Genomic DNA, 20,279 nt, shown 5'->3' on the forward strand with positions numbered 1-20,279 from the left:
AAGTTATTAATGCAAATTGTGGTAGGCCCCGCTTTTGGCGGTGACGTTACCCTCGGCTAAGTAGTCTGAGTCAGCAGGGATACAGTCCTAAATAGCCGGGTTATAGTATTAATAGTAGTTAACTTATGAGGGGGTCAAAGAGTTTGGATCCCCGCCATCCAATACCTATGGGCATTGAAGGAGATCCTACTAAAATTGACCCAGGTCCCAAGCAGGACCTCTAAACGCTGAACAAGGGCAAGACCCTTACCAAACCGTTCCCTTAACCCCCGACCAGGTAGCCAACATACCTCCATATAGACCGTGGAGATATGAATGGTGAAAATCTTTTATTTTATATAGACAGTAAAATAATGCCAAGACTGTAACACCCCAAAATATGTTAATCACTTATTTATGCTAATTTAAGTAAATATAACTTGCAAGAATTTAACCAAGTTAAAAGAATGTGTTATTAGTCAATAAGAGAGAAGGTTAGTATGATAATTATCAACACTTAAAACTATAAGGGCTGAAATAGTAATTATGATAAAAATGTTTTACTACTACTAGAAAGTTTGCAAGACCAACACACTGGTGGTGTTGTTGGTCGACGATAAGCAAGAACAAAAGGGGGGAAACCCTAGCTTTCAAGGATTCTCAAGATTTGGAAGAAATTGAGAGCCCAAATCGATGCAAGAACCCGAATTGTCAACCATCTAAGCTTGAACAACAATAGGTAAGTCGAAAATCATGTTTTAGTGAGTAATGAGAAGTGGGTTTTTGACCCAAACGTGAAATTAGGTGCAATTCATGTGCAAATGCAGGTTAGGAACCTATAATAAACTTAGAATTGTGCTTGATTTCGATTATTGAAAAGGTTAGGGTTATACCCATATGTTGAAAGACTTGCATGAACAAGATGATTTTTATAATATGCTTACAATTGTGAGTTGTTGCATGATCTTGTATGTGATGAAGGAATTAGACAAATTATCATAAGGTAAAGGAAGTATAGGAATTTAACAAATTCTTGTTGAACTAGAAAGTTAATCAAGTGAAATCCATGCTATGAACACTTGTACATTATGATTATAAATTCAATGCCCACCAAGTGTTTGATAAAATGCTTAGGAGATGACTATATGTGTAGTATGAGAGAAAATGATGGAATGACTTGATTCAACTAAGTAAACGAATGTTGTGATGTAGGCGTGAAGGAGGAAAGCTCTAACACTAGTAAAGCGGGAGGTGTACAAGATCGAGGTATGTTTCGTTTTATACGAATCTTTATTATATTTCCCATTTATATTAAATTTAATGTAAAGCTATCCTTGTATTACGAACGTGATAATGTAGTAAGTAAGCGACAAATCCCTTGTGGATTTGGGTATGTTAACGAAAGTAATGTTGAATTATGCTAAACCCAATTTCACGGGTTGAAGGTGTATGCTTAACTCTCTACGAGAGTGTTTATGCTAAACCCAATTTCACGGGTTGAATGTGTATGCTTAACTCTCTACGAGAGTGTCTATGCTAAACCCAATTCTATGGGTCGAACGGTATGCTTAACTCTCTACGAGAGTGTTTATGCTAAACCCAATTACACGGGTCGAATGTGTATGCTTAACTCTCTATGAGAGTGATTATGCCTAACCCAACTACCGGGTTGTTGTATGCTTAAGAGAAAGAATGTTTTATATGGATAAAGCTAAAATGAAAGGTTATGATTTTCTATGGCGATAACTAACTTCTTAAATTGTGAATGTTATTGTAGGTAAAGCACCTCTATAGGCGATTTGGAAATGGGACGAGCACATGTTCAAGCCTTATAATACCAAGCGCTTCCGCAACTTATATGCATGCTTTTGGGTCGTGTTTGTTACTAGTTAAACTTTGTTGAAATGTTTTAGAATTGGGAACTTGTCGTTTTTGTTGGGTTGGTTTTATGTAAAAAGGGTCGTATTGTAAACGTTATAAGTTATGTCAAAACAGGGGGTATTCTCGTTTTACAAACGGGTCATGCCCAAATTTTGTAAAAATTTTCTATTAAGTGTCAAAATTTTATTTCAATGTCCGAAAGATCTTGCTTAGCATGTAATCTAGTATTTAAAAAAAAAAACGGTCCTAACAAGTTGGTATCAGAGCCAAGGTTTGAGAGATTCGGCAAGAGTCTTAGTGTCCGAACTCAAACCAATGGCTCGTGCAAATGTGCTCGCTCCAAGATCGCCAAGGAGGTAAAATTTTTAAACATTTGTTTGATATGTTCATGTATTATGCGCTACGGTCAAAGAATTGAGGTTTATTATGTTGAGAAATGTTAAGATGGGTTAAATGAGAAATACCGGGACCCGGGAAGCTGAAAACAGACCCGGAAAACAGTCAGAACAGCCAAGAAACTGAGCTGCAGCGGATAAGCAAACGGCTTACCCAATGCCGAAACGCTGAATTGTTTGTTTTTCATGTTTTGTGTTACCGGTTTGTTCGAAAGCTTATTTCTTGGCTACGTTGTGTCCATATAAGGTTTAACAAGTGTGTGTAATCACTATTAGCGAACACAACGAGAATGGATTCATAAGAATCAAAAGAAACGAAGCAAATGAGATGAAATGGATTAAATGAATGATGATTAATGATTAAAGATATGCTGAATGATTAAATTGTATTAAACGAAATATTAACATTGTGTAGATGGCTGATGCAAGAAATATTAATGATGATAATGATGATAACAATGATGTGGCTAGACAAGAAGCATTCGAGAACAGAGTTACAGAAGTAGCGGAAGGGGTTATACAAGCCAATCTTCCACGGTTGGCTCAAGAAGTAGAAAGCCGAGTTCTGGGGGTTGTGGATGCTACGATGACTAGTAAGTTCGAAGAGTTGAAGGAATTAATCGAAGGATCCAAGAGTAGAGGTAAGGAACGAAGGTGCACTTACAAGGATTTTATGGCATGCCATCCGATGACGTATGACGGTAAAATTGACCCAGTCGAATGTCAAAGATGGGTCTCGAATATAGAGGCGGTGTTTATACGAAGCCGGTGCGATAAGGAGGACCAAGTGATGTTCGCTACCGGTTTACTAACCCATCAAGCGAAAGATTGGTGGGATGCGCACAGCAAGGAAATAGGCGACGATAGGCTGCAAGCTATGACTTGGCAAGAGTTCAAGGGGCCCTTCATGAGATATCATTGTCCTCAGTCGGCGATCGACAAGATTCAGGAGGATTTCGTACGCCTCCGGCAGAAAAACGAATCAGTGAATGAAATAGCAAACAATTTTATGGATAAGATGAAGTTCTGTCGGGAATTGGTAACAACCGAGAGGATGAAGATAAGTCGTTTTTATGGCGTGTTAAAGGCAGAAGTTAGAGAGTTCATCACTCCCTCAAAATGTGAAACTCTTGAAGAGCTCATTGATTTAGCGCGGGATAGAGAGATCGAAATTAAAAGGCAAGAGGAGCGAGGTGAAAAGAGGCCGAGTGAAAAAGGTGCAAGTTTTAGTCCATCCAAAAAGGGGAAGTTTCAGGATCAAGGAAGAAAGGGTAAGTCGAAAGGTGGGATTACACCATGCAAGACGTGTGGAAAGCTCCATACCGGAGAGTGTTTGCTAGGTAAGAAGGGGTGCTTTAAATGCGGTAAGGAGGGGCATTCGTCCTATCAATGCCCGGACAACCCAAAGACTTGTTTCAACTGTTTCGAAAAAGGGCATATCAAGTCGGAATGTCCAAAGCTTCAACAAGGGTCAAAGAAAGAAGATAAGAAGCAAGAGGGTTCTAGGGCAAAGGGGAGAATGTTTCAGATCACGTCTGAAGAAGCCAAGTCCCAACCAAATGTGGTCTCAGGTATTTTTCTAATAAATTCTATACCGGTTTACGTTTTGTTTGACACCGGAGCTACCATGTCGTTTATCTCTAGTGAAATTGTTCAACATCCATCCTTTAAGATTGAACGAATGTCGATACCCTTAGAAGTAGAGATAGCAGATAGTAAAAGTTACTTGTTGCACGAAATATGTAAAAATTGCAAATTGAGCATTGAGGATGAGGAGTTTGCTATTGATCTTATCCCCATGATCTTGGGGGAATTCAAAGTAATAGTGGGTATGGATTGGATGTCTCAAAACCGTGCAGAGATAAAATGTGAATCCAAATCTATACTTCTCCAAACTCCAAGTGGAAGACGATTAAATGTACAAGGCGAAAGAAAGATGGAAGCGAAGCTATGTACTCTCGTTCAAGCCACTAAGTACGTGCTCAATGGGAGTAGAGCATACTTAGCGTACGTAGTAAATACTCAACAAAGCTTCCCAAAGCTTGAAGATGTTGAAGTTGTGAACGAATTTCCGGATGTATTCCCGGAAGAATTGCCGGGACTCCCTCCCGAGCGAGAAGTGGAATTCAATATCGAATTGAATCCGGGTGCGAAACCGGTCGCGAAGGCTCCCTATAGATTAGCTCCCACGGAAATGCGGGAATTAATGACACAAATACAAGACCTCCTAGACAAGGGCTTTATACGCCCAAGTGTGTCGCCTTGGGGGGCGCCCGTCTTATTTGTTAAGAAGAAAGACGGGTCGATGCGCATGTGCATCGACTATAGGGAGTTAAATAAGCTAACCATAAAGAACCGCTACCCTTTACCTAGAATTGACGACCTTTTTGATCAGTTACAAGGGGCGAGTTGGTTCTCCAAGATAGATCTGCGATCGGGGTACCATCAGGTTAGAGTACGAGAAGAAGACATTCCAAAGACCGCATTTAGAACCCGTTACGGACATTATGAATTTTTAGTTATGTCCTTCGGGTTAACAAATGCGCCGGCGGCTTTTATGGACCTTATGAACCGTGTATGCCGACCCATGTTGGATAGGTCTGTGATTGTATTCATAGATGATAATCTGGTTTATTCACGAAGCAAAGATGAACATGCAATACACTTGCGTGAAGTACTTGAAGTTCTCCGTAAGGAGAAGCTCTACGCAAAATTTTCAAAATGCGCCTTTTGGCTTAGGGAAGTGCAGTTTCTGGGGCACGTAATAAATTCGGAGGGTGTTTTGGTTGATCCATCAAAGATTGATGCTGTAATGAAGTGGGTTTCTCCGAAAAACCCGACAGAGATAAGAAGTTTTCTGGGTCTTGCGGGATATTACAGAAGATTCATACAAGATTTTTCCAAGATAGCCTTGCCCTTAACAAAATTGACAAGAAAGAAAGAGAAGTTTGTATGGGAGAAAGAACAGGAGGAGGCTTTTCGAATGTTAAAAGAGAAATTATCAAGTCCCCCGATCTTAACACTACCAGACGGAACCGAAGACCTGGTGGTCTATTCAGACGCTTCACACCAGGGATTGGGTTGTGTTCTAATGCAAAGAGGGAGAGTTATCGCTTATGCTTCGCGACAATTGAAGCCTCATGAGGTGAACTACCCCACACATGACTTGGAATTAGCGGCGGTAGTGTTTGCATTAAAGATTTGGAGGCATTATCTATATGGGGCAAAATGCACCATTTACTCGGACCACAAAAGCCTTAAATATTTCTTTGAACAGAGAGACCTAAATATGAGGCAGCGGAGGTGGTTGGAACTTATCAAAGATTATGATTGTGATATCCTCTACCATCCGGGGAAGGCAAATGTAGTAGCCGATGCATTAAGCCGTAAAGAGTATCCACCTCCCATAAGAGTGAAATCCATGAAGATGATAGTTACGCCACGATTACTCGAGGCGATACGCGAATCCCAGATAAAGTCGCTCGGAGCGGAAGACCTGAAGAGGGAACGACTAAAAGGTATGATCGATAATCTAGAAGAAAATTCGACCGGGCTTAAGACGCGGTTCGGCCGAATTTGGATTCCGCGATTCTGCGAAGTCAAAGCTGCCTTGCTCGACGAGGCACATAAGTCTCGATATTCAGTCCATCCCGGGGCTACAAAGATGTATCGGGACTTGAAAGCAAATTATTGGTGGCCGGGTATGAAGCGTGACATAGTTAAATACGTCGCGAAATGCTTAACATGCTCCCAAGTGAAAGTAGAACATCAAAAGCCGTATGGGAAATTACAACCTTTGGAGATACCGGTATGGAAGTAGGAGGAACTAACGATGGATTTGATAACCAAACTTCCTAAAACAAAGAAAGGGCACGATACAATATGGGTAATCGTAGACCGACTTACAAAAAGCGCTCACTTTTTACCCATCAAGGAAGCTTACTCTTCCGAGAAAATGGCAGAAATTTATATGAACGAGATCATATCCCGTCATGGAGTGCCCGTGTCGATTGTCTCGGATCGGGACACTAGATTTACTTCTCGTTACTGGCGGAAGTTTCACGAGAGTGTGGGTACGAAGTTGCACATAAGTACCGCCTACCACCCTCAAACTGACGGCCAGTCAGAAAGAACCATTCAAACGCTCGTTGATATGTTGAGGGCGTGTGCCCTAGATTTTGGGGGAAGTTGGGACGACCAATTGCCACTGGTCGAATTTTCTTATAACAACAGTTACCATAGTGGTATTCAAATGGCACCTTACGAACTATTATACGGGAGAAAATGTAGGACTCCCGTATGTTGGGGCGAAGTGGGACAAAGGGAGCTTGCACCAAGTGATTTAATAGCAGTAACGAATGAAAAGATTGAAATGGTTAGAAAAAGGTTGAAAGCAGCTCAAGATCGGCAAAAAGCTTATGCAGACAAGAGAAGGCGTCCTATCGAGTTCCAAGTTGGAGATTTTGTCTTGCTAAAGGTGTCCCCATGGAAGGGTATAATCCGTTTTCACAAACGGGGAAAGTTAGGTCCTCGTTACATCGGACCGTTTAAAATCTTAGCTCGGGTTGGAAGGGTTGCGTATCGACTAGAATTACCGCCTGCTCTAGACGGGATTCACAATACCTTCCACGTGTCACAATTAAGAAAGTGTCTTGCGGATGAGACAGCGCTAGTACCTCTTGATGATATCGAGTTGGACGAAGGGTTAAATTATGTCGAAAGGCCCATAGCCGTTAAGGATTTCAAGGTGAAGAATCTCCGCAACAAAGCTGTTAGACAAGTGTTGGTACAATGGCAGCACCGGAAGGGTTCGGATCTTACATGGGAAGCAGAAGACGAAATGAGGAGACACTATCCTTTTCTATTCGGTATGTCCATGATTAAATTTATGATCAGGTTTCGGGGACGAAACCTCCTTTAAGGGGGGTAGACTTGTAACACCCCAAAATATGTTAATCACTTATTTATGCTAATTTAAGTAAATATAACTTGCAAGAATTTAACCAAGTTAAAAGAATGTGTTATTAGTCAATAAGAGAGAAGGTTAGTATGATAATTATCAACACTTAAAACTATAAGGGCTGAAATAGTAATTATGATAAAAATGTTTTACTACTACTAGAAAGTTTGCAAGACCAACACACTGGTGGTGTTGTTGGTCGACGATAAGCAAGAACAAAAGGGGGGAAACCCTAGCTTTCAAGGATTCTCAAGATTTGGAAGAAATTGAGAGCCCAAATCGATGCAAGAACCCGAATTGTCAACCATCTAAGCTCGAACAACAATAGGTAAGTCGAAAATCATGTTTTAGTGAGTAATGAGAAGTGGGTTTTTGACCCAAACGTGAAATTAGGTGCAATTCATGTGCAAATGCAGGTTAGGAACCTATAATAAACTTAGAATTGTGCTTGATTTCGATTATTGAAAAGGTTAGGGTTATACCCATATGTTGAAAGACTTGCATGAACAAGATGATTTTTATAATATGCTTACAATTGTGAGTTGTTGCATGATCTTGTATGTGATGAAGGAATTAGACAAATTATCATAAGGTAAAGGAAGTATAGGAATTTAACAAATTCTTGTTGAACTAGAAAGTTAATCAAGTGAAATCCATGCTATGAACACTTGTACATTATGATTATAAATTCAATGCCCACCAAGTGTTTGATAAAATGCTTAAGAGATGACTATATGTGTAGTATGAGAGAAAATGATGGAATGACTTGATTCAACTAAGTAAACGAATGTTGTGATGTAGGCGTGAAGGAGGAAAGCTCTAACACTAGTAAAGCGGGAGGTGTACAAGATCGAGGTATGTTTCGTTTTATACGAATCTTTATTGTATTTCCCATTTATATTAAATTTAATGTAAAGCTATCCTTGTATTACGAACGTGACAATGTAGTAAGTAAGCGACAAATCCCTTGTGGATTTGGGTATGTTAACGAAAGTAATGTTGAGTTATGCTAAACCCAATTTCACGGGTTGAAGGTGTATGCTTAACTCTCTACGAGAGTGTTTATGCTAAACCCAATTTCACGGGTTGAATGTGTATGCTTAACTCTCTACGAGAGTGTCTATGCTAAACCCAATTCTATGGGTCGAACGGTATGCTTAACTCTCTACGAGAGTGTTTATGCTAAACCCAATTACACGGGTCGAATGTGTATGCTTAACTCTCTATGAGAGTGATTATGCCTAACCCAACTACCGGGTTGTTGTATGCTTAAGAGAAAGAATGTTTTATATGGATAAAGCTAAAATGAAAGGTTATGATTTTCTATGGCGATAACTAACTTCTTAAATTGTGAATGTTATTGTAGGTAAAGCACCTCTATAGGCGATTTGGAAATGGGACGAGCACATGTTCAAGCCTTATAATACCAAGCGCTTCCGCAACTTATATGCATGCTTTTGGGTCGTGTTTGTTACTAGTTAAACTTTGTTGAAATGTTTTAGAATTGGGAACTTGTCGTTTTTGTTGGGTTGGTTTTATGTAAAAAGGGTCGTATTGTAAACGTTATAAGTTATGTCAAAACAGGGGGTATTCTCGTATTACAAACGGGTCATGCCCAAATTTTGTAAAAATTTTCTATTAAGTGTCAAAATTTTATTTCAATGTCCGAAAGATCTTGCTTAGCATGAAATCTAGTATTTTTTTAAAAAAAAAAAAGGTCCTAACAAAGACACCATGGACAAACGATAAGGAAAGATCACCTTCAACATAAGTAACTAGTTATTAAAGTCATTAATACAAAACCAAATAAAAAGTGCAAAAGATTAAAACTAAAAAGTATTATACTAAACACTTGTCTTCACCAAGTGATGTAAGAGACTTAGGCAAACATGGCCTTGATTGTCAAGAACTCTTACGATCAATCTTGGATCCCGAGACGACTCACACACTCTACGATGGACAATGGATGATGGTGGTGGATGATGGTGTTATGGTGGTGGTGGGTGGTGGATGAAGTGTGAGAGAGGTGGTGTGCCAAGGGATGAGAGAAAATGAAGCCAAGCTCCTCTATTTATAGGCTGAACAGAAGGCTGGACACGGCCCCGTGTCCGCTGGACACGACCCCGTGCCCGTCTGACATTCTCTCTCTTCATTAATTGTAATTCGCAATTACAATTAATGCGCCTGCTGTACTTTCACCACACCCCCGTGCCCGCTGGACACGGCCCCGTGGTGGGCAATGGAAGCTTCTACTGGTTTGTCTTTTCTGCTGCTTCCTGGGCACGCCCCCGTGTTCGCTGGACACGGGGCGTGTTCAGACTCTGTTTCTTCTCCTTTGCTTTGGGAGGTGCCGTTGAGGGTCCGGGCAGTCTTCTTTTGTTCCTTTTCTTGTATTTATGGTAGAATTAGTTGTCTTTTTGCTTCTTTTGTGATTTTGAGCTCATTTCATCCTGAAAATACAAAAGGAAGACAAAAACACTCTTTTTCCAACACTAGTACTTAAAAAGGGTTAGTTTTATGCCTTAATTGATGTGATTTATATGTTGCATTTTACACACATCAAATACCCCCACACTTGAACTTTTGCTTGTCCTCAAGCAAAACTCTTTAAATGTGGCTTACACTCCCAAATGGAATAGGTAGAAGAGAAGTTTTTTAGCTTGTCCTAGAGTGTCGGGAATCCAAGGTTTTTTATAGGTTTTATTTTTATTTATTTACAATCCTATTCGTTATGATTTATTTTGAACGTTTCATAAGATAAATTACTTATTTGGGCATAGCATGCCTTATTAAAATTCCATTTATATACAAGTTCACATACCTCACGGGAGATCACTCAACACTCGGCCGAAGGTGTATATTTTAGTGAATCACTCGAGAGCGGCATGGAACTTACGCCTTCCATAGGCTTGCCAAGCAATCAATCCTCCTCCTTTTTAACTTTTTACCTTTGTAAATATCAAGAGGACTTTGGGGTGAAGGGTTAGGCTTGGGTTAAAGGTGGGTGGTTGGGTTAGTGGTTAGTAAAAAGGGCGAAAATCGTAAAAAGCGTCGGTTTTCGTAAAATACCTTGTTTTTAGTGACTTTTTATTTTGAAGTATTTCTCAAACAAGCTTTTTTATAGCTTTTGTTTGTTTTTGACTTCATCATTATTTTTTTTTATTTTTTTTTTTGATCGTCACATAAAAATGTGAGTTTACGAAAAAAACGAGCTTGTTACTAAAATAAAGGGTGAAAAATAAAAAGGTTTTTGGTGGGTAAAAAGGGTTTTGGGGTAATGAAATGAAAGGTTTAGGCTCAAAGGGGCTATCTAGGGGGATTTTGGGTGGGTGAAAAAAAAATTGAAAAATAATGGTTTTGAAAGAAAAATGGTTAGTCCTAATGTCTCCATCATTTACTTACTTGGGTTTAAGTTGGTAAGGACCGGGAATGTATCTTCGTGGCAAGTTCTAGATTTGTAAGAACCGAGCGGCTATTCACACAAGAAATGAAAAATGAGCATTTAATCTAAATATGTATATTTTTGTGCTCAATAAAGGCTCAAAACTCACTTTTGTGGGAATGGGTTTTTAATGTGATCAAGTATATATAATCGAATTTTTAACTAGACTTGTTATGCCCTTTCATAATTTTCTTATTTTGGTTCTTTTTTTATCACGACGCTATCGGTTGTAAACTTGTAAAAATATAACCTTTTTAGAACTTGTTATTCCCAACTTAAACTAAGACAAGTAAATAAATAAAAAAAATTAAAAAAAAAAGTTTTTGAAAAAATTTGGGGTGTTTAGCGGTTCCAATAGAGTTTTGTGTAAGGCTTGTGTTTAGGATTTTGCAAAATTTCAAGGTTTTAGCATCCCCCCCACACTTAAATTACACATTGTCCTCAATGTGTCCAAAAATAATGTTTTTGGTTGATTAGAATGTGTAAAAGTGGGTTAAAAAGCAAAGATTTATGTTACTGGCATCCTGGACACGGCCCCGTGTTGACCGGGCACGGCCCCGTGGTCAAGTGCCAGTAACAAAAATTAGAGAATTGAAACAGAAGCCTGGACACGGGGGCGTGTCCGCTGAACACGGCCCGTGTCCAGTTACCTGAACTGGGTGATTTTCTGCAGGGGGCTCAGCACGGGGCCGTGTTGGTTGGGCACGGCCCGTGTTGAGCCTTCTGTGATGGAGATTTTTGTCGGGTTGCTCTGTTCTTCTTGCATGGTTCCATTTTTCTCGTTCCCTTTTTCATCCATTACCACCATGAGTGTGCTTTATTCTGCAAAAACTAAAAGATTAAACTAAACTAAGGATAGTTCCGCGGAATGCCTCCGTGGTGCGCCACGTTTATAAGGGTCCTTGGCTAGACCCGATTTGAGGTTATATATCTTCTGAGTGGGATGCCTTGCTTCCCATGTTACACCGTCGGAGAGCAGCATCCAAGCTTGAATCAATAACCTTCATGTAGTTTACTGGGTCGTCGTCCTCTATTCTTTTCCCAACTCCGAACTTCACTTCATCATCCCCATACCTCAAAGTGAGTGTCCCGTCATTCATGTCTACCACCGCTTGTGCTGTGGCAAGGAAGGGTCTCCCTAGTATAAGGGGGACCTCGGTGTCTTCCTCCATATCGAGTATGACAAAGTCAACTGGATAAACGAATCTGCTTACCCTTACCAAGACATTCTCGATGACACCTTGTGGGAACTTGACGGATCGATCAGCGAGTTGTATGCTTATTTTTGTAGGGCTCGTGGTTCCCAAGCCAAGCCTTTTGAACATTGATGAGGGCATGAGGTTAATGCTAGCCCCTAGGTCGGCCAAGGCATTGCGAACGGGTGATTCCCCTATTGAGCATGGAATCGTGAAACTTCCGGGATCGATTTTCTTTTGGGGTAGTTTATTGAGTACGAGGGCAGAGCATTCTTCGCCTAAATTAACTAATTGCAAATTTTCAATTTTCTTTTTATGGGTAAGGAAGTCCCTCATAAATTTAGAGTATTTGGGCATTTGGGTTAGGACTTCGATAAAAGGAATATTGACATGCAACTGTTTTAACAGACTTTCGAATTTTGCGAATTGCTCATTGGTCTTTTGACGAATTAACCTACCGGGGTACGGAACTCGAGGAGCCTTGGTAGGCTCTGGTGATGGAGGAGAGTTCTTTTCCTGCAGAGGTGTTGGCATCGTTTCTTCCGTAGGTGGCTGTACTTCTGCAGGCCCTACGGTGCGGTTTCGTAGTGTGATGAGGTGAACTTGCGCCTTTGGGTTTGTTTCGGTATTGCTAGGTAATGCGCCTTGCGGTCTCTCGGAAAAGTTTTGAGCTATTTGATTTATTTGTTTTTCTATGTTTTGAATGCTAGCTTGTTGATTCCTAAAATTAGACTCTAATTGTAGAAATCTTTCCGAGTTTTTCTTATCAGTGTCAGAGACGAGGCGAGATATAGTATCTTCGAGCCTTTCTCGTCCACCTTGTTGTTGAGTGAAATTTTGTGACTCATTTCTTGATTGCTGAAAGTTTGTTCGTTGGGTTTGTTGGTTACTACTATTGCCGGGTTCCCTCCAACCAAGGTTTGGGTGGTTTCGCCATCCTTGGTTGTAAGTTCCCGTTGGAGGACCCGACGGCCTAGGTCTATTATCAATGTAGTTTACCATTTCTTGTTGATCGTCCGTTTCTTTCATACAACTCCAATTTTCATGTGACCCACCACACCCTTCACAAGCCATAACCGAGACGGTTTTTGTCATTTCTAATTTTTTTATTTTTGAAGAAAGGGCCTCGATTTGGGCTTGTAAAGAAGTGCTTTCGTCGACCTTATGGGCGCCCGGGGCGATAGACTTATTTCCCCGGGGGGTGTGCCATTGAAAATTAGTTTGAGCAATTTCCTCAATCTGATTATATATTTCATGTGGGCGTCGGTTACCTAAAAGTCCCCCGGAGCTAGAATCAAGTGTCTGCCTAGTGTGTGGCAACAATCCATTGTAGAAAGTGGATACTTGTTGCCATATTGCGAGGCCGTGATGGGGACACTTGCGTAATAGCTCCTTGAACCCTTCCCAAGTTTCATATAAGGATTCCCCGTCCTCTTGTGAGTATGTATTAATTTCAGTCATTAATTTAGCAGTTTTAGCAGGAGGGAAATACTTATATAGAAATTTTTGGGCTAGTTCATCCCAGGTGTTTACCGAACCAGCTGGGAGGGCGTTGAGCCAAGCTTTCGCTCGGTCTTTTAGTGAGAATGGAAACATACGGAGGCGGATGGCGTCGTTTGATGCTCCATTGATCCGAAAGGTATCACATATTTCTAAGAAATTAGTTATATGTAGATGGGGATCCTCGTCCGCAAGCCCGTGGAAGGTTGCGGAGTTTTGGAGCATTTGTATCAAATGCGGTCGAAGCTCGAAGTTATTGGCTTCGACATTCGGAGCATTGATAGCGGCGCCCAGATTACCTACGGTGGGCCGTAGATAATCCATAAGGGTACGTTGGTCCGCCATTGGAGGTGGATCACCCGAAACCTTCTCTTGGTTTTTGGCTTTTAACCTTTTTCTGAGAAAGCGTTCGGGTTCTTCTAATGGTTCTTTTATGTCTTATTGGAACTGGAGCTCATACACTATGTGAGGTTGGCGTCGGGTTCCAAGTCCTGCAATAAAAACAGAAAAGAATGTTGGTCAGAAGGTTCACCACGGCCCCGTGTTGAGCGAACACGGCCCCGTGGTCGGAATTACAGTGATTGTTTTTCAGATCCCAGTTACTGGAAGTTGGACACGGCCCCGTGTTGCACCGGCACGGCCCCGTGGTCAGCCTTCTGTAACTTGAAAAACAAAAACTGCCAGTAACGATGCTGAGCACGGCCCGTGTCCGACCAGGCACGGCCCCGTGCTGAGCTCTGCAGAAGCTGAAAAACTAAGAAAAAATCCTAAAAAGTTAAAGAAAAATAAAAATATGATTAGGCCGTTGATTCCTAACTTTCTTAAAATCCTTGTGTCCCCGGCAACGGCGCCAAAAACTTGATGCGTGTCAGTGTGTATATATTTTTGATGAGTATTTAAGCCCCTTTTTACACTTTTAGCCAAGTTTTAAATTTATAAAACACGATATTCATTAACACTAAACACACATATGGGCAAGTGCACCCATCGTGGACGTAGTATAGTGTTGGTAAGATACCGAGGTCGTCCAAGGACACAAGAGCTTTTAATACCGGTTTATCCTCAACGTCTAATCAAATCAAAAAGTTAGAAAAATGTTTTAAACTAAGAAAAATAAAAACTAAATAAATGCTGAAAATAAAAATAAAATAAAAACAAATAGACAAGATGAATCACTTGGATCCGACATGTGTATTAGTATAACCTTTGATTATTTTCGCACTTTTGCACTTGTTTAAGAGATTATCTTAGTTATTGTAGTAGGCCCCTCTTTTGAAGGCGACGTTACCCTCAACCCAGTAGTTTGAGTCAGCAAGAATACAATCCTAAAGGGTCGGATTATTGAAAGATAATGAATTAAGTTATTAATGCAAATTGTGGTAGGCCCCGCTTTTGGCGGTGACGTTACCCTCGGCTAAGTAGTCTGAGTCAGCAGGGATACAGTCCTAAATAGCCGGGTTATAGTATTAATAGTAGTTAACTTATGAGGGGGTCAAAGAGTTTGGATCCCCGCCATCCAATACCTATGGGCATTGAAGGAGATCCTACTAAAATTGACCCAGGTCCCAAGCAGGACCTCTAAACGCTGAACAAGGGCAAGACCCTTACCAAACCGTTCCCTTAACCCCCGACCAGGTAGCCAACATACCTCCATATAGACCGTGGAGATATGAATGGTGAAAATCTTTTATTTTATATAGACAGTAAAATAATGCCAAGACACCACGGACAAACGATAAGGAAAGATCACCTTCAACATAAGTAACTAGTTATTAAAGTCATTAATACAAAACCAAATAAAAAGTGCAAAAGATTAAAAATAAAAAGTGTTATACTAAACACTTGTCTTCACCAAGTGATGTAAGAGACTTAGGCAAACATGGCCTTGATTGTCAAGAACTCTTACGATCAATCTTGGATCCCGAGACGACTCACACACTCTACGATGGACAATGGATGATGGTGGTGGATGATGGTGTTATGGTGGTGGTGGGTGGTGGATGAAGTGTGAGAGAGGTGGTGTGCCAAGGGATGAGAGAAAATGAAGCCAAGCTCCTCTATTTATAGGCTGAACAGAAGGCTGGACACGGCCCCGTGTCCGCTGGACACGACCCCGTGCCCGTCTGACATTCTCTCTCTTCATTAATTGTAATTCGCAATTACAATTAATGCGCCTGCTGTACTTTCACCACACCCCCGTGCCCGCTGGACACGGCCCCGTGGTGGGCAATGGAAGCTTCTACTGGTTTGTCTTTTCTGCTGCTTCCTGGGCACGCCCCCGTGTTCGCTGGACACGGGGCGTGTTCAGACTCTGTTTCTTCTCCTTTGCTTTGGGAGGTGCCGTTGAGGGTCCGGGCAGTCTTCTTTTGTTCCTTTTCTTGTATTTATGGTAGAATTAGTTGTCTTTTTGCTTCTTTTGTGATTTTGAGCTCATTTCATCCTGAAAATACAAAAGGAAGACAAAAACACTCTTTTTTCAACATTAGTACTTAAAAAGGGTTAGTTTTATGCCTTAATTGATGTGATTTATATGTTGCATTTTACACACATCAAATGCTATCCCGATGTGAGGAAACTAACCTCGCCCTTAACTGGGAAAAATGCCATTTCATGGTAACAGAGGGAATAGTACTCGGTCACAAGATCTCGAGCGAAGGAATGGAAGTTGATCGAGCAAAGATTGACACAATTTCTCGATTACCTCCACCATCCTCCGTTAGAGCAATCAGAAGTTTCTTAGGGCATGCCGGATTTTACAGACGGTTTATCAAAGACTTTTCAAAAATTTCAAGACCTCTAACAAAATTACTTGAAAATGATGCGCCTTTCATCTTTGACAAGGATTGCAATCAAGCATTTCTAACCCTCAAGGAAATGCTAGTCAATGCACCTATTACGATAGCGCCCGATTGGAAACTACCTTTCGAAATCATGTGTGATGCAAGTGACTTTGCCGTTGGAGCTGTCTTGGGACAAAGAAAAGAAAAGCATTTCCACCCAATTTATTATGCTAGTAAAACACTTAATGATGCACAAGAGAATTACACAACTACTGAAAAAGAATTACTAGCCGTGGTATTTGCTTTTGATAAATTCCGTTCTTACCTTGTTCTTTCTAAAACTGTAGTCTATACAGATCATGCAGCTATCCGATACCTCTTCAAGAAACAAGATGCCAAACCCCGTTTGATCAGGTGGATTCTACTCCTCCAAGAATTTGATATTGAAATCAAAGACAAAAGAGGAGCAGAAAACACAGCAGCATATCATCTTTCGCGCCTAGAAGACCCAGCTTTGGAGGCAACCGGGGACGAACAAATCAACGAAAAATTTCCAACAGAATCCCTGGAGATGGTGGAATACAGACAAGAACCATGGTATGCCGACTATGCTAATTACTTAGCTAGCGGTATAGTCACCAAAGGGTGGCCACATCACCAAAGAAAGAAGTTCTTTGCTGATGTAAAGCATTACTTTTGGGAAGACCCTTATCTTTTCAAAATGTGTGCTGACCAACTCATCCGAAGGTGCGTACATGGGAACGAAGCAAGAAGGATTCTCCGCCATTGTCATGAAGGTCCATACGGAGGACATCATGGTGCCGCCAGTACAGCACGGAAGGTATTCGATTCAGGATTTTATTGGCCGGCCATGTACAAAGATGCGAAAAATCTTGTCAAGACATGTGATGCTTGCCAAAGAACAGGTAATATTTCTTCGAAAAATGAAATGCCACAAAATGGCATTCTCGTTTGTGAAATTTTTGATGTGTGGGGACTCGATTTCATGGGACCTTTCCCACCGTCAAAAGGAAACAAATATATACTTGTGGCAGTTGATTACTTGCCTAAATGGGCCGAGGCCGAAGCACTTCCAACAAATGATGGAAGAGTTGTGGTAAAATTTCTGAAAAAATTATTCTCTCATTTTGGAACGCCTAAAGCATTAATAAGTAATATAGGTACCCATTTTTGTAACCATCAACTCGAAAAAATCTTAACAAGATATGGGGTCTATCATCGTGTCTCAACAGCGTATCACCCTCAAACAAACGGACAAGCCGAAGTGACTAATAGAGGTTTAAAACGAATACTTGAAAAAACCGTAGGATTAAATAAAAAGGAATGGGCCGATAAATTAGATGATGCTTTATGGGCATTTCGTACTGCTTATAAAACCACTATAGGCACAAACCCATATAAGCTCGTCTATGGAAAAAGTTGTCATTTGCCGGTAGAAATAGCTCACAAAGCCTACTGGGCAATAAAAAATGTAAACTTAGATTTGGATATTGCAGGTAAAAATCGATTTTGTCAAATAAATGAATTAGACGAACTAAGGAATTATGCATACTCTAACTCGGAAATTTATAAGGAAAGAATGAAAAACTTACACGACAAATACATTAAACCTAATGAATTTCGAGTAGGAGATCAGGTTCTATTGTTTAATTCACGACTGCGATTATTTCCGGGTAAACTAAAATCTAGGTGGTCAGGACCTTTTTCCATCACCCATATTTTTACTCACGGTGCAGTAGAAATTAAATCTCGAAATGGAATCCCATTCAAAGTCAATGGCCAATGGCTGAAATTCTATCAAGGATCCATTGAGGATGAAGAGGAAGAAATCTCGCTCCAAACGGTTGACGACTAAAGGCATCAACATCATACCTGGTAAGTTACGAACAAGCGGGTGAACATCGAAAACGGTTAGTCTTCGAACCAAGTTTCTGGGAAAACAGGGCATTCACACGTGCACTTAAAAAAAAATTAAAAACTTTGTTCGGCACGGGGCCGTGTCCGCGCAATTGTCGGGATAAAAACCCCTTTTTTCACAAACAGTTTCATTCAACACGCCCCGTTTCCCCGAAAAGCGCTCTGGTCCAGGCGATTTCCCGCAGATTTTCGACGTCTCCTCTCATTCTAACAACATCAAGGTATGATTCTATCATCATTAGTAGTTAGATTAGTTACTTGCATGTAGTTAAAACATTAAAAATTTGGGGAAAAATCTAGGGTTCTTGAAGTTCATCCAGATCAAACCTCAAATTTTTGATATAATCTGTTAGCATTAGTTTAGATTAGTATAATAGGAAGTAAATACACTTATATTGTTGATAGATTTGCCTGATTTCTCATAAAAACACCAAACCCTTGTTTTTGAACCGAAAAAGATAAACTCGGAGGGGTAAACGGTTTGTTTTGGGAAAAAAGGCACTTGGGGTTTTATTTTCAGGGGAAACCGCACCTACTTGGCCAAAAATTTCCAGATTTTCGGGACCGGGACGAAAAATGCAAATTTTGAGTAACAGAAGCCTGGACACGGGGCCGTGCCCGCTGAGCACGAGGCCGTGTCCAGCTCACTGTTTGCAGTTTTCTCCGAAAATTCCACTATTTCGTGCTAACTTTTGGTGTATTCTTTCAGATGTCGAAGAAGTTCACGAGATTCAACGCTAATGAGCTCGATGCTAGGTCCAGATATGATATGCTTCAAACAAGACCCGAGGAATACCCAAGGCAAGCATACACGGACCTGTTACTCATGGTGAACCAACTTGACCGCTTCAACAACCTTGTTACTGGCCCGCTCAGGATTGCTTTGACCACTCGACTCCGGTCGGTACACGAATGCACCATGGAGTTCTACAACACCTTCACTTTCAATTCAAGAACCGACCCTTTTGATGACAATGCGGTTGAATTTCGTTGTGGGGGAACAAGATACTCTATATCAATGGCGCAATTCGGGGCAGTAATGGGGTTGTATACGGAAGAGGATGCGGGAAATGAGGAAAACACCGGGGGAATGCGAGAGATTGATGAGAATGAACGCCAGGATGCATGGGCTCAGATTGGTGATGGGTTTTACAATCCGAGCAGTACTAAGAGCACTAAGCTAAGGGATCCGCTCTATCGCTACATTCACAGACTCCTTACTTACTCTCTTAGTCAGAGACATGACAGCAGCGGCGTTGTTGGGTTGAGAGATTTGGTAGTCCTCCACTGCATTCACATCCAAAGATCCCTCGATGTTCCATTCCTCCTACTCCGGAACATGCATGTGAACCGGCTTGCTCATGCACCAACCCATATCTTCTACGGGGGATGGGTGTACCGCCTCTTCAAGCACTTCACGAACATCCCTAGGTCCTTCCAGCGAAGCCCATGGTCAGGACGGGTCGATGTGCACATTTGTCGTGCTATGAACCTAATCTATGAGGCGGAAGATGGATCGGTAAGCTTTCAGAGGATGCAAGGCCATGCATGGAACCCACAAGAGGCACTAGTCCTTCACGCTCCACATCCCCAGTACCAGTACCAACCCCATGGTGATCCGGGCCAATCCTCCTCACAAGGGGGTGGTTTTCCTAACTTTCAAAGTTTACATGATCTTTTGCAGGAAAACCTTATGTGCACCAGGAACACCTACAACCTTGCCAACAACACATACCACCGGATCAGGGCCATTGAAGGAAACATCACCGATATCCAAGACGACATCGGGAACATCCGGGAGTATATGGCGGGTCATGTGGGAGGAGGTGATGACAGTGATGAAGACATGGAATAGGAGGGTGGAGAAGGAGTAGGAGTGGACGGTTGGTGAGCCCACAGGTTAATTTCCCTTTCTATCAGACAATTTCCGGCCTGCGTGCCGAAGTGTTGAATAATTTACTTTCCCTAACTTATTTTTATTTTCTGCTTTTGTTTTTACTTTTAACTTGATGGTTTGATGTTTGACTTGGTAATTTAGGACGTTTGGTATTGTTTGGTGTGGTATTTATTGATAGAACAGGTACAAACAAGGCTTAGAGTACTAAACATTAGTACTATTAAAGCCAAGACATGAAAACCGAAGAAACAAACCTGTTTTTTCAGCCTTGCAGACTGTCCACACGGGGTCGTGTTCAGCCGACACGCCCC

General features: G+C 41.2%; 1 protein-coding gene, 1 long non-coding RNA gene and 1 other non-coding gene across 4 annotated transcripts; all 3 read left to right on the forward strand.

The window, feature by feature from the left end:
- Positions 1–589: 589 nt before the first annotated feature.
- On the forward strand, positions 590–2,013 carry LOC110907805. The gene is made up of 3 exons (XR_002573989.1): positions 590–718; positions 1,192–1,245; positions 1,757–2,013. It is a non-coding gene; the product is annotated as an uncharacterized LOC110907805 (long non-coding RNA).
- Positions 2,014–3,202: 1,189 nt separating this feature from the next.
- On the forward strand, positions 3,203–8,794 carry LOC110900586 (DNA-binding protein HEXBP-like). Of its 2 annotated transcripts, none has more exons than XM_022147471.2 (3): positions 3,203–3,826; positions 8,017–8,070; positions 8,582–8,794. In XM_022147471.2, exons 1-3 carry the CDS (start codon positions 3,265–3,267, stop codon positions 8,596–8,598), a joined length of 633 nt encoding a protein of 210 aa, XP_022003163.2. In that variant the 5' UTR covers positions 3,203–3,264; the 3' UTR covers positions 8,599–8,794. The 2 variants fall into 2 exon arrangements, 1 of the variants encoding a protein (XP_022003163.2); XR_004884186.1 differs by lacking the exon at positions 3,203–3,826 and adding an exon at positions 7,415–7,543.
- Positions 8,795–13,213: 4,419 nt separating this feature from the next.
- Positions 13,214–13,320, forward strand: LOC118489992. Its single transcript, XR_004888003.1, has one exon. It is a non-coding gene; the product is annotated as a small nucleolar RNA R71 (small nucleolar RNA).
- The last annotated feature ends 6,959 nt before the right edge of the window (positions 13,321–20,279 follow it).

This window comes from Helianthus annuus, chromosome 2 (genome assembly GCF_002127325.2).
Source record: "Helianthus annuus cultivar XRQ/B chromosome 2, HanXRQr2.0-SUNRISE, whole genome shotgun sequence".
Classification (NCBI taxonomy): Eukaryota; Viridiplantae; Streptophyta; class Magnoliopsida; order Asterales; family Asteraceae; genus Helianthus; species Helianthus annuus.

What these genes read in the sequence shown, in the direction of transcription:
- LOC110900586 (XM_022147471.2), top strand. Translation starts at nt 3,265, where the DNA reads ATGGATAAGATGAAGTTCTGTCGGGAATTGGTAACAACCGAGAGGATG. An exon ending in CCAACCAAATGTGGTCTCAG is followed by an intron (nt 3,827 to 8,016) that starts GTATTTTTCTAA and finishes GTTGTGATGTAG; the next exon opens with GCGTGAAGGAGGAAAGCTCT.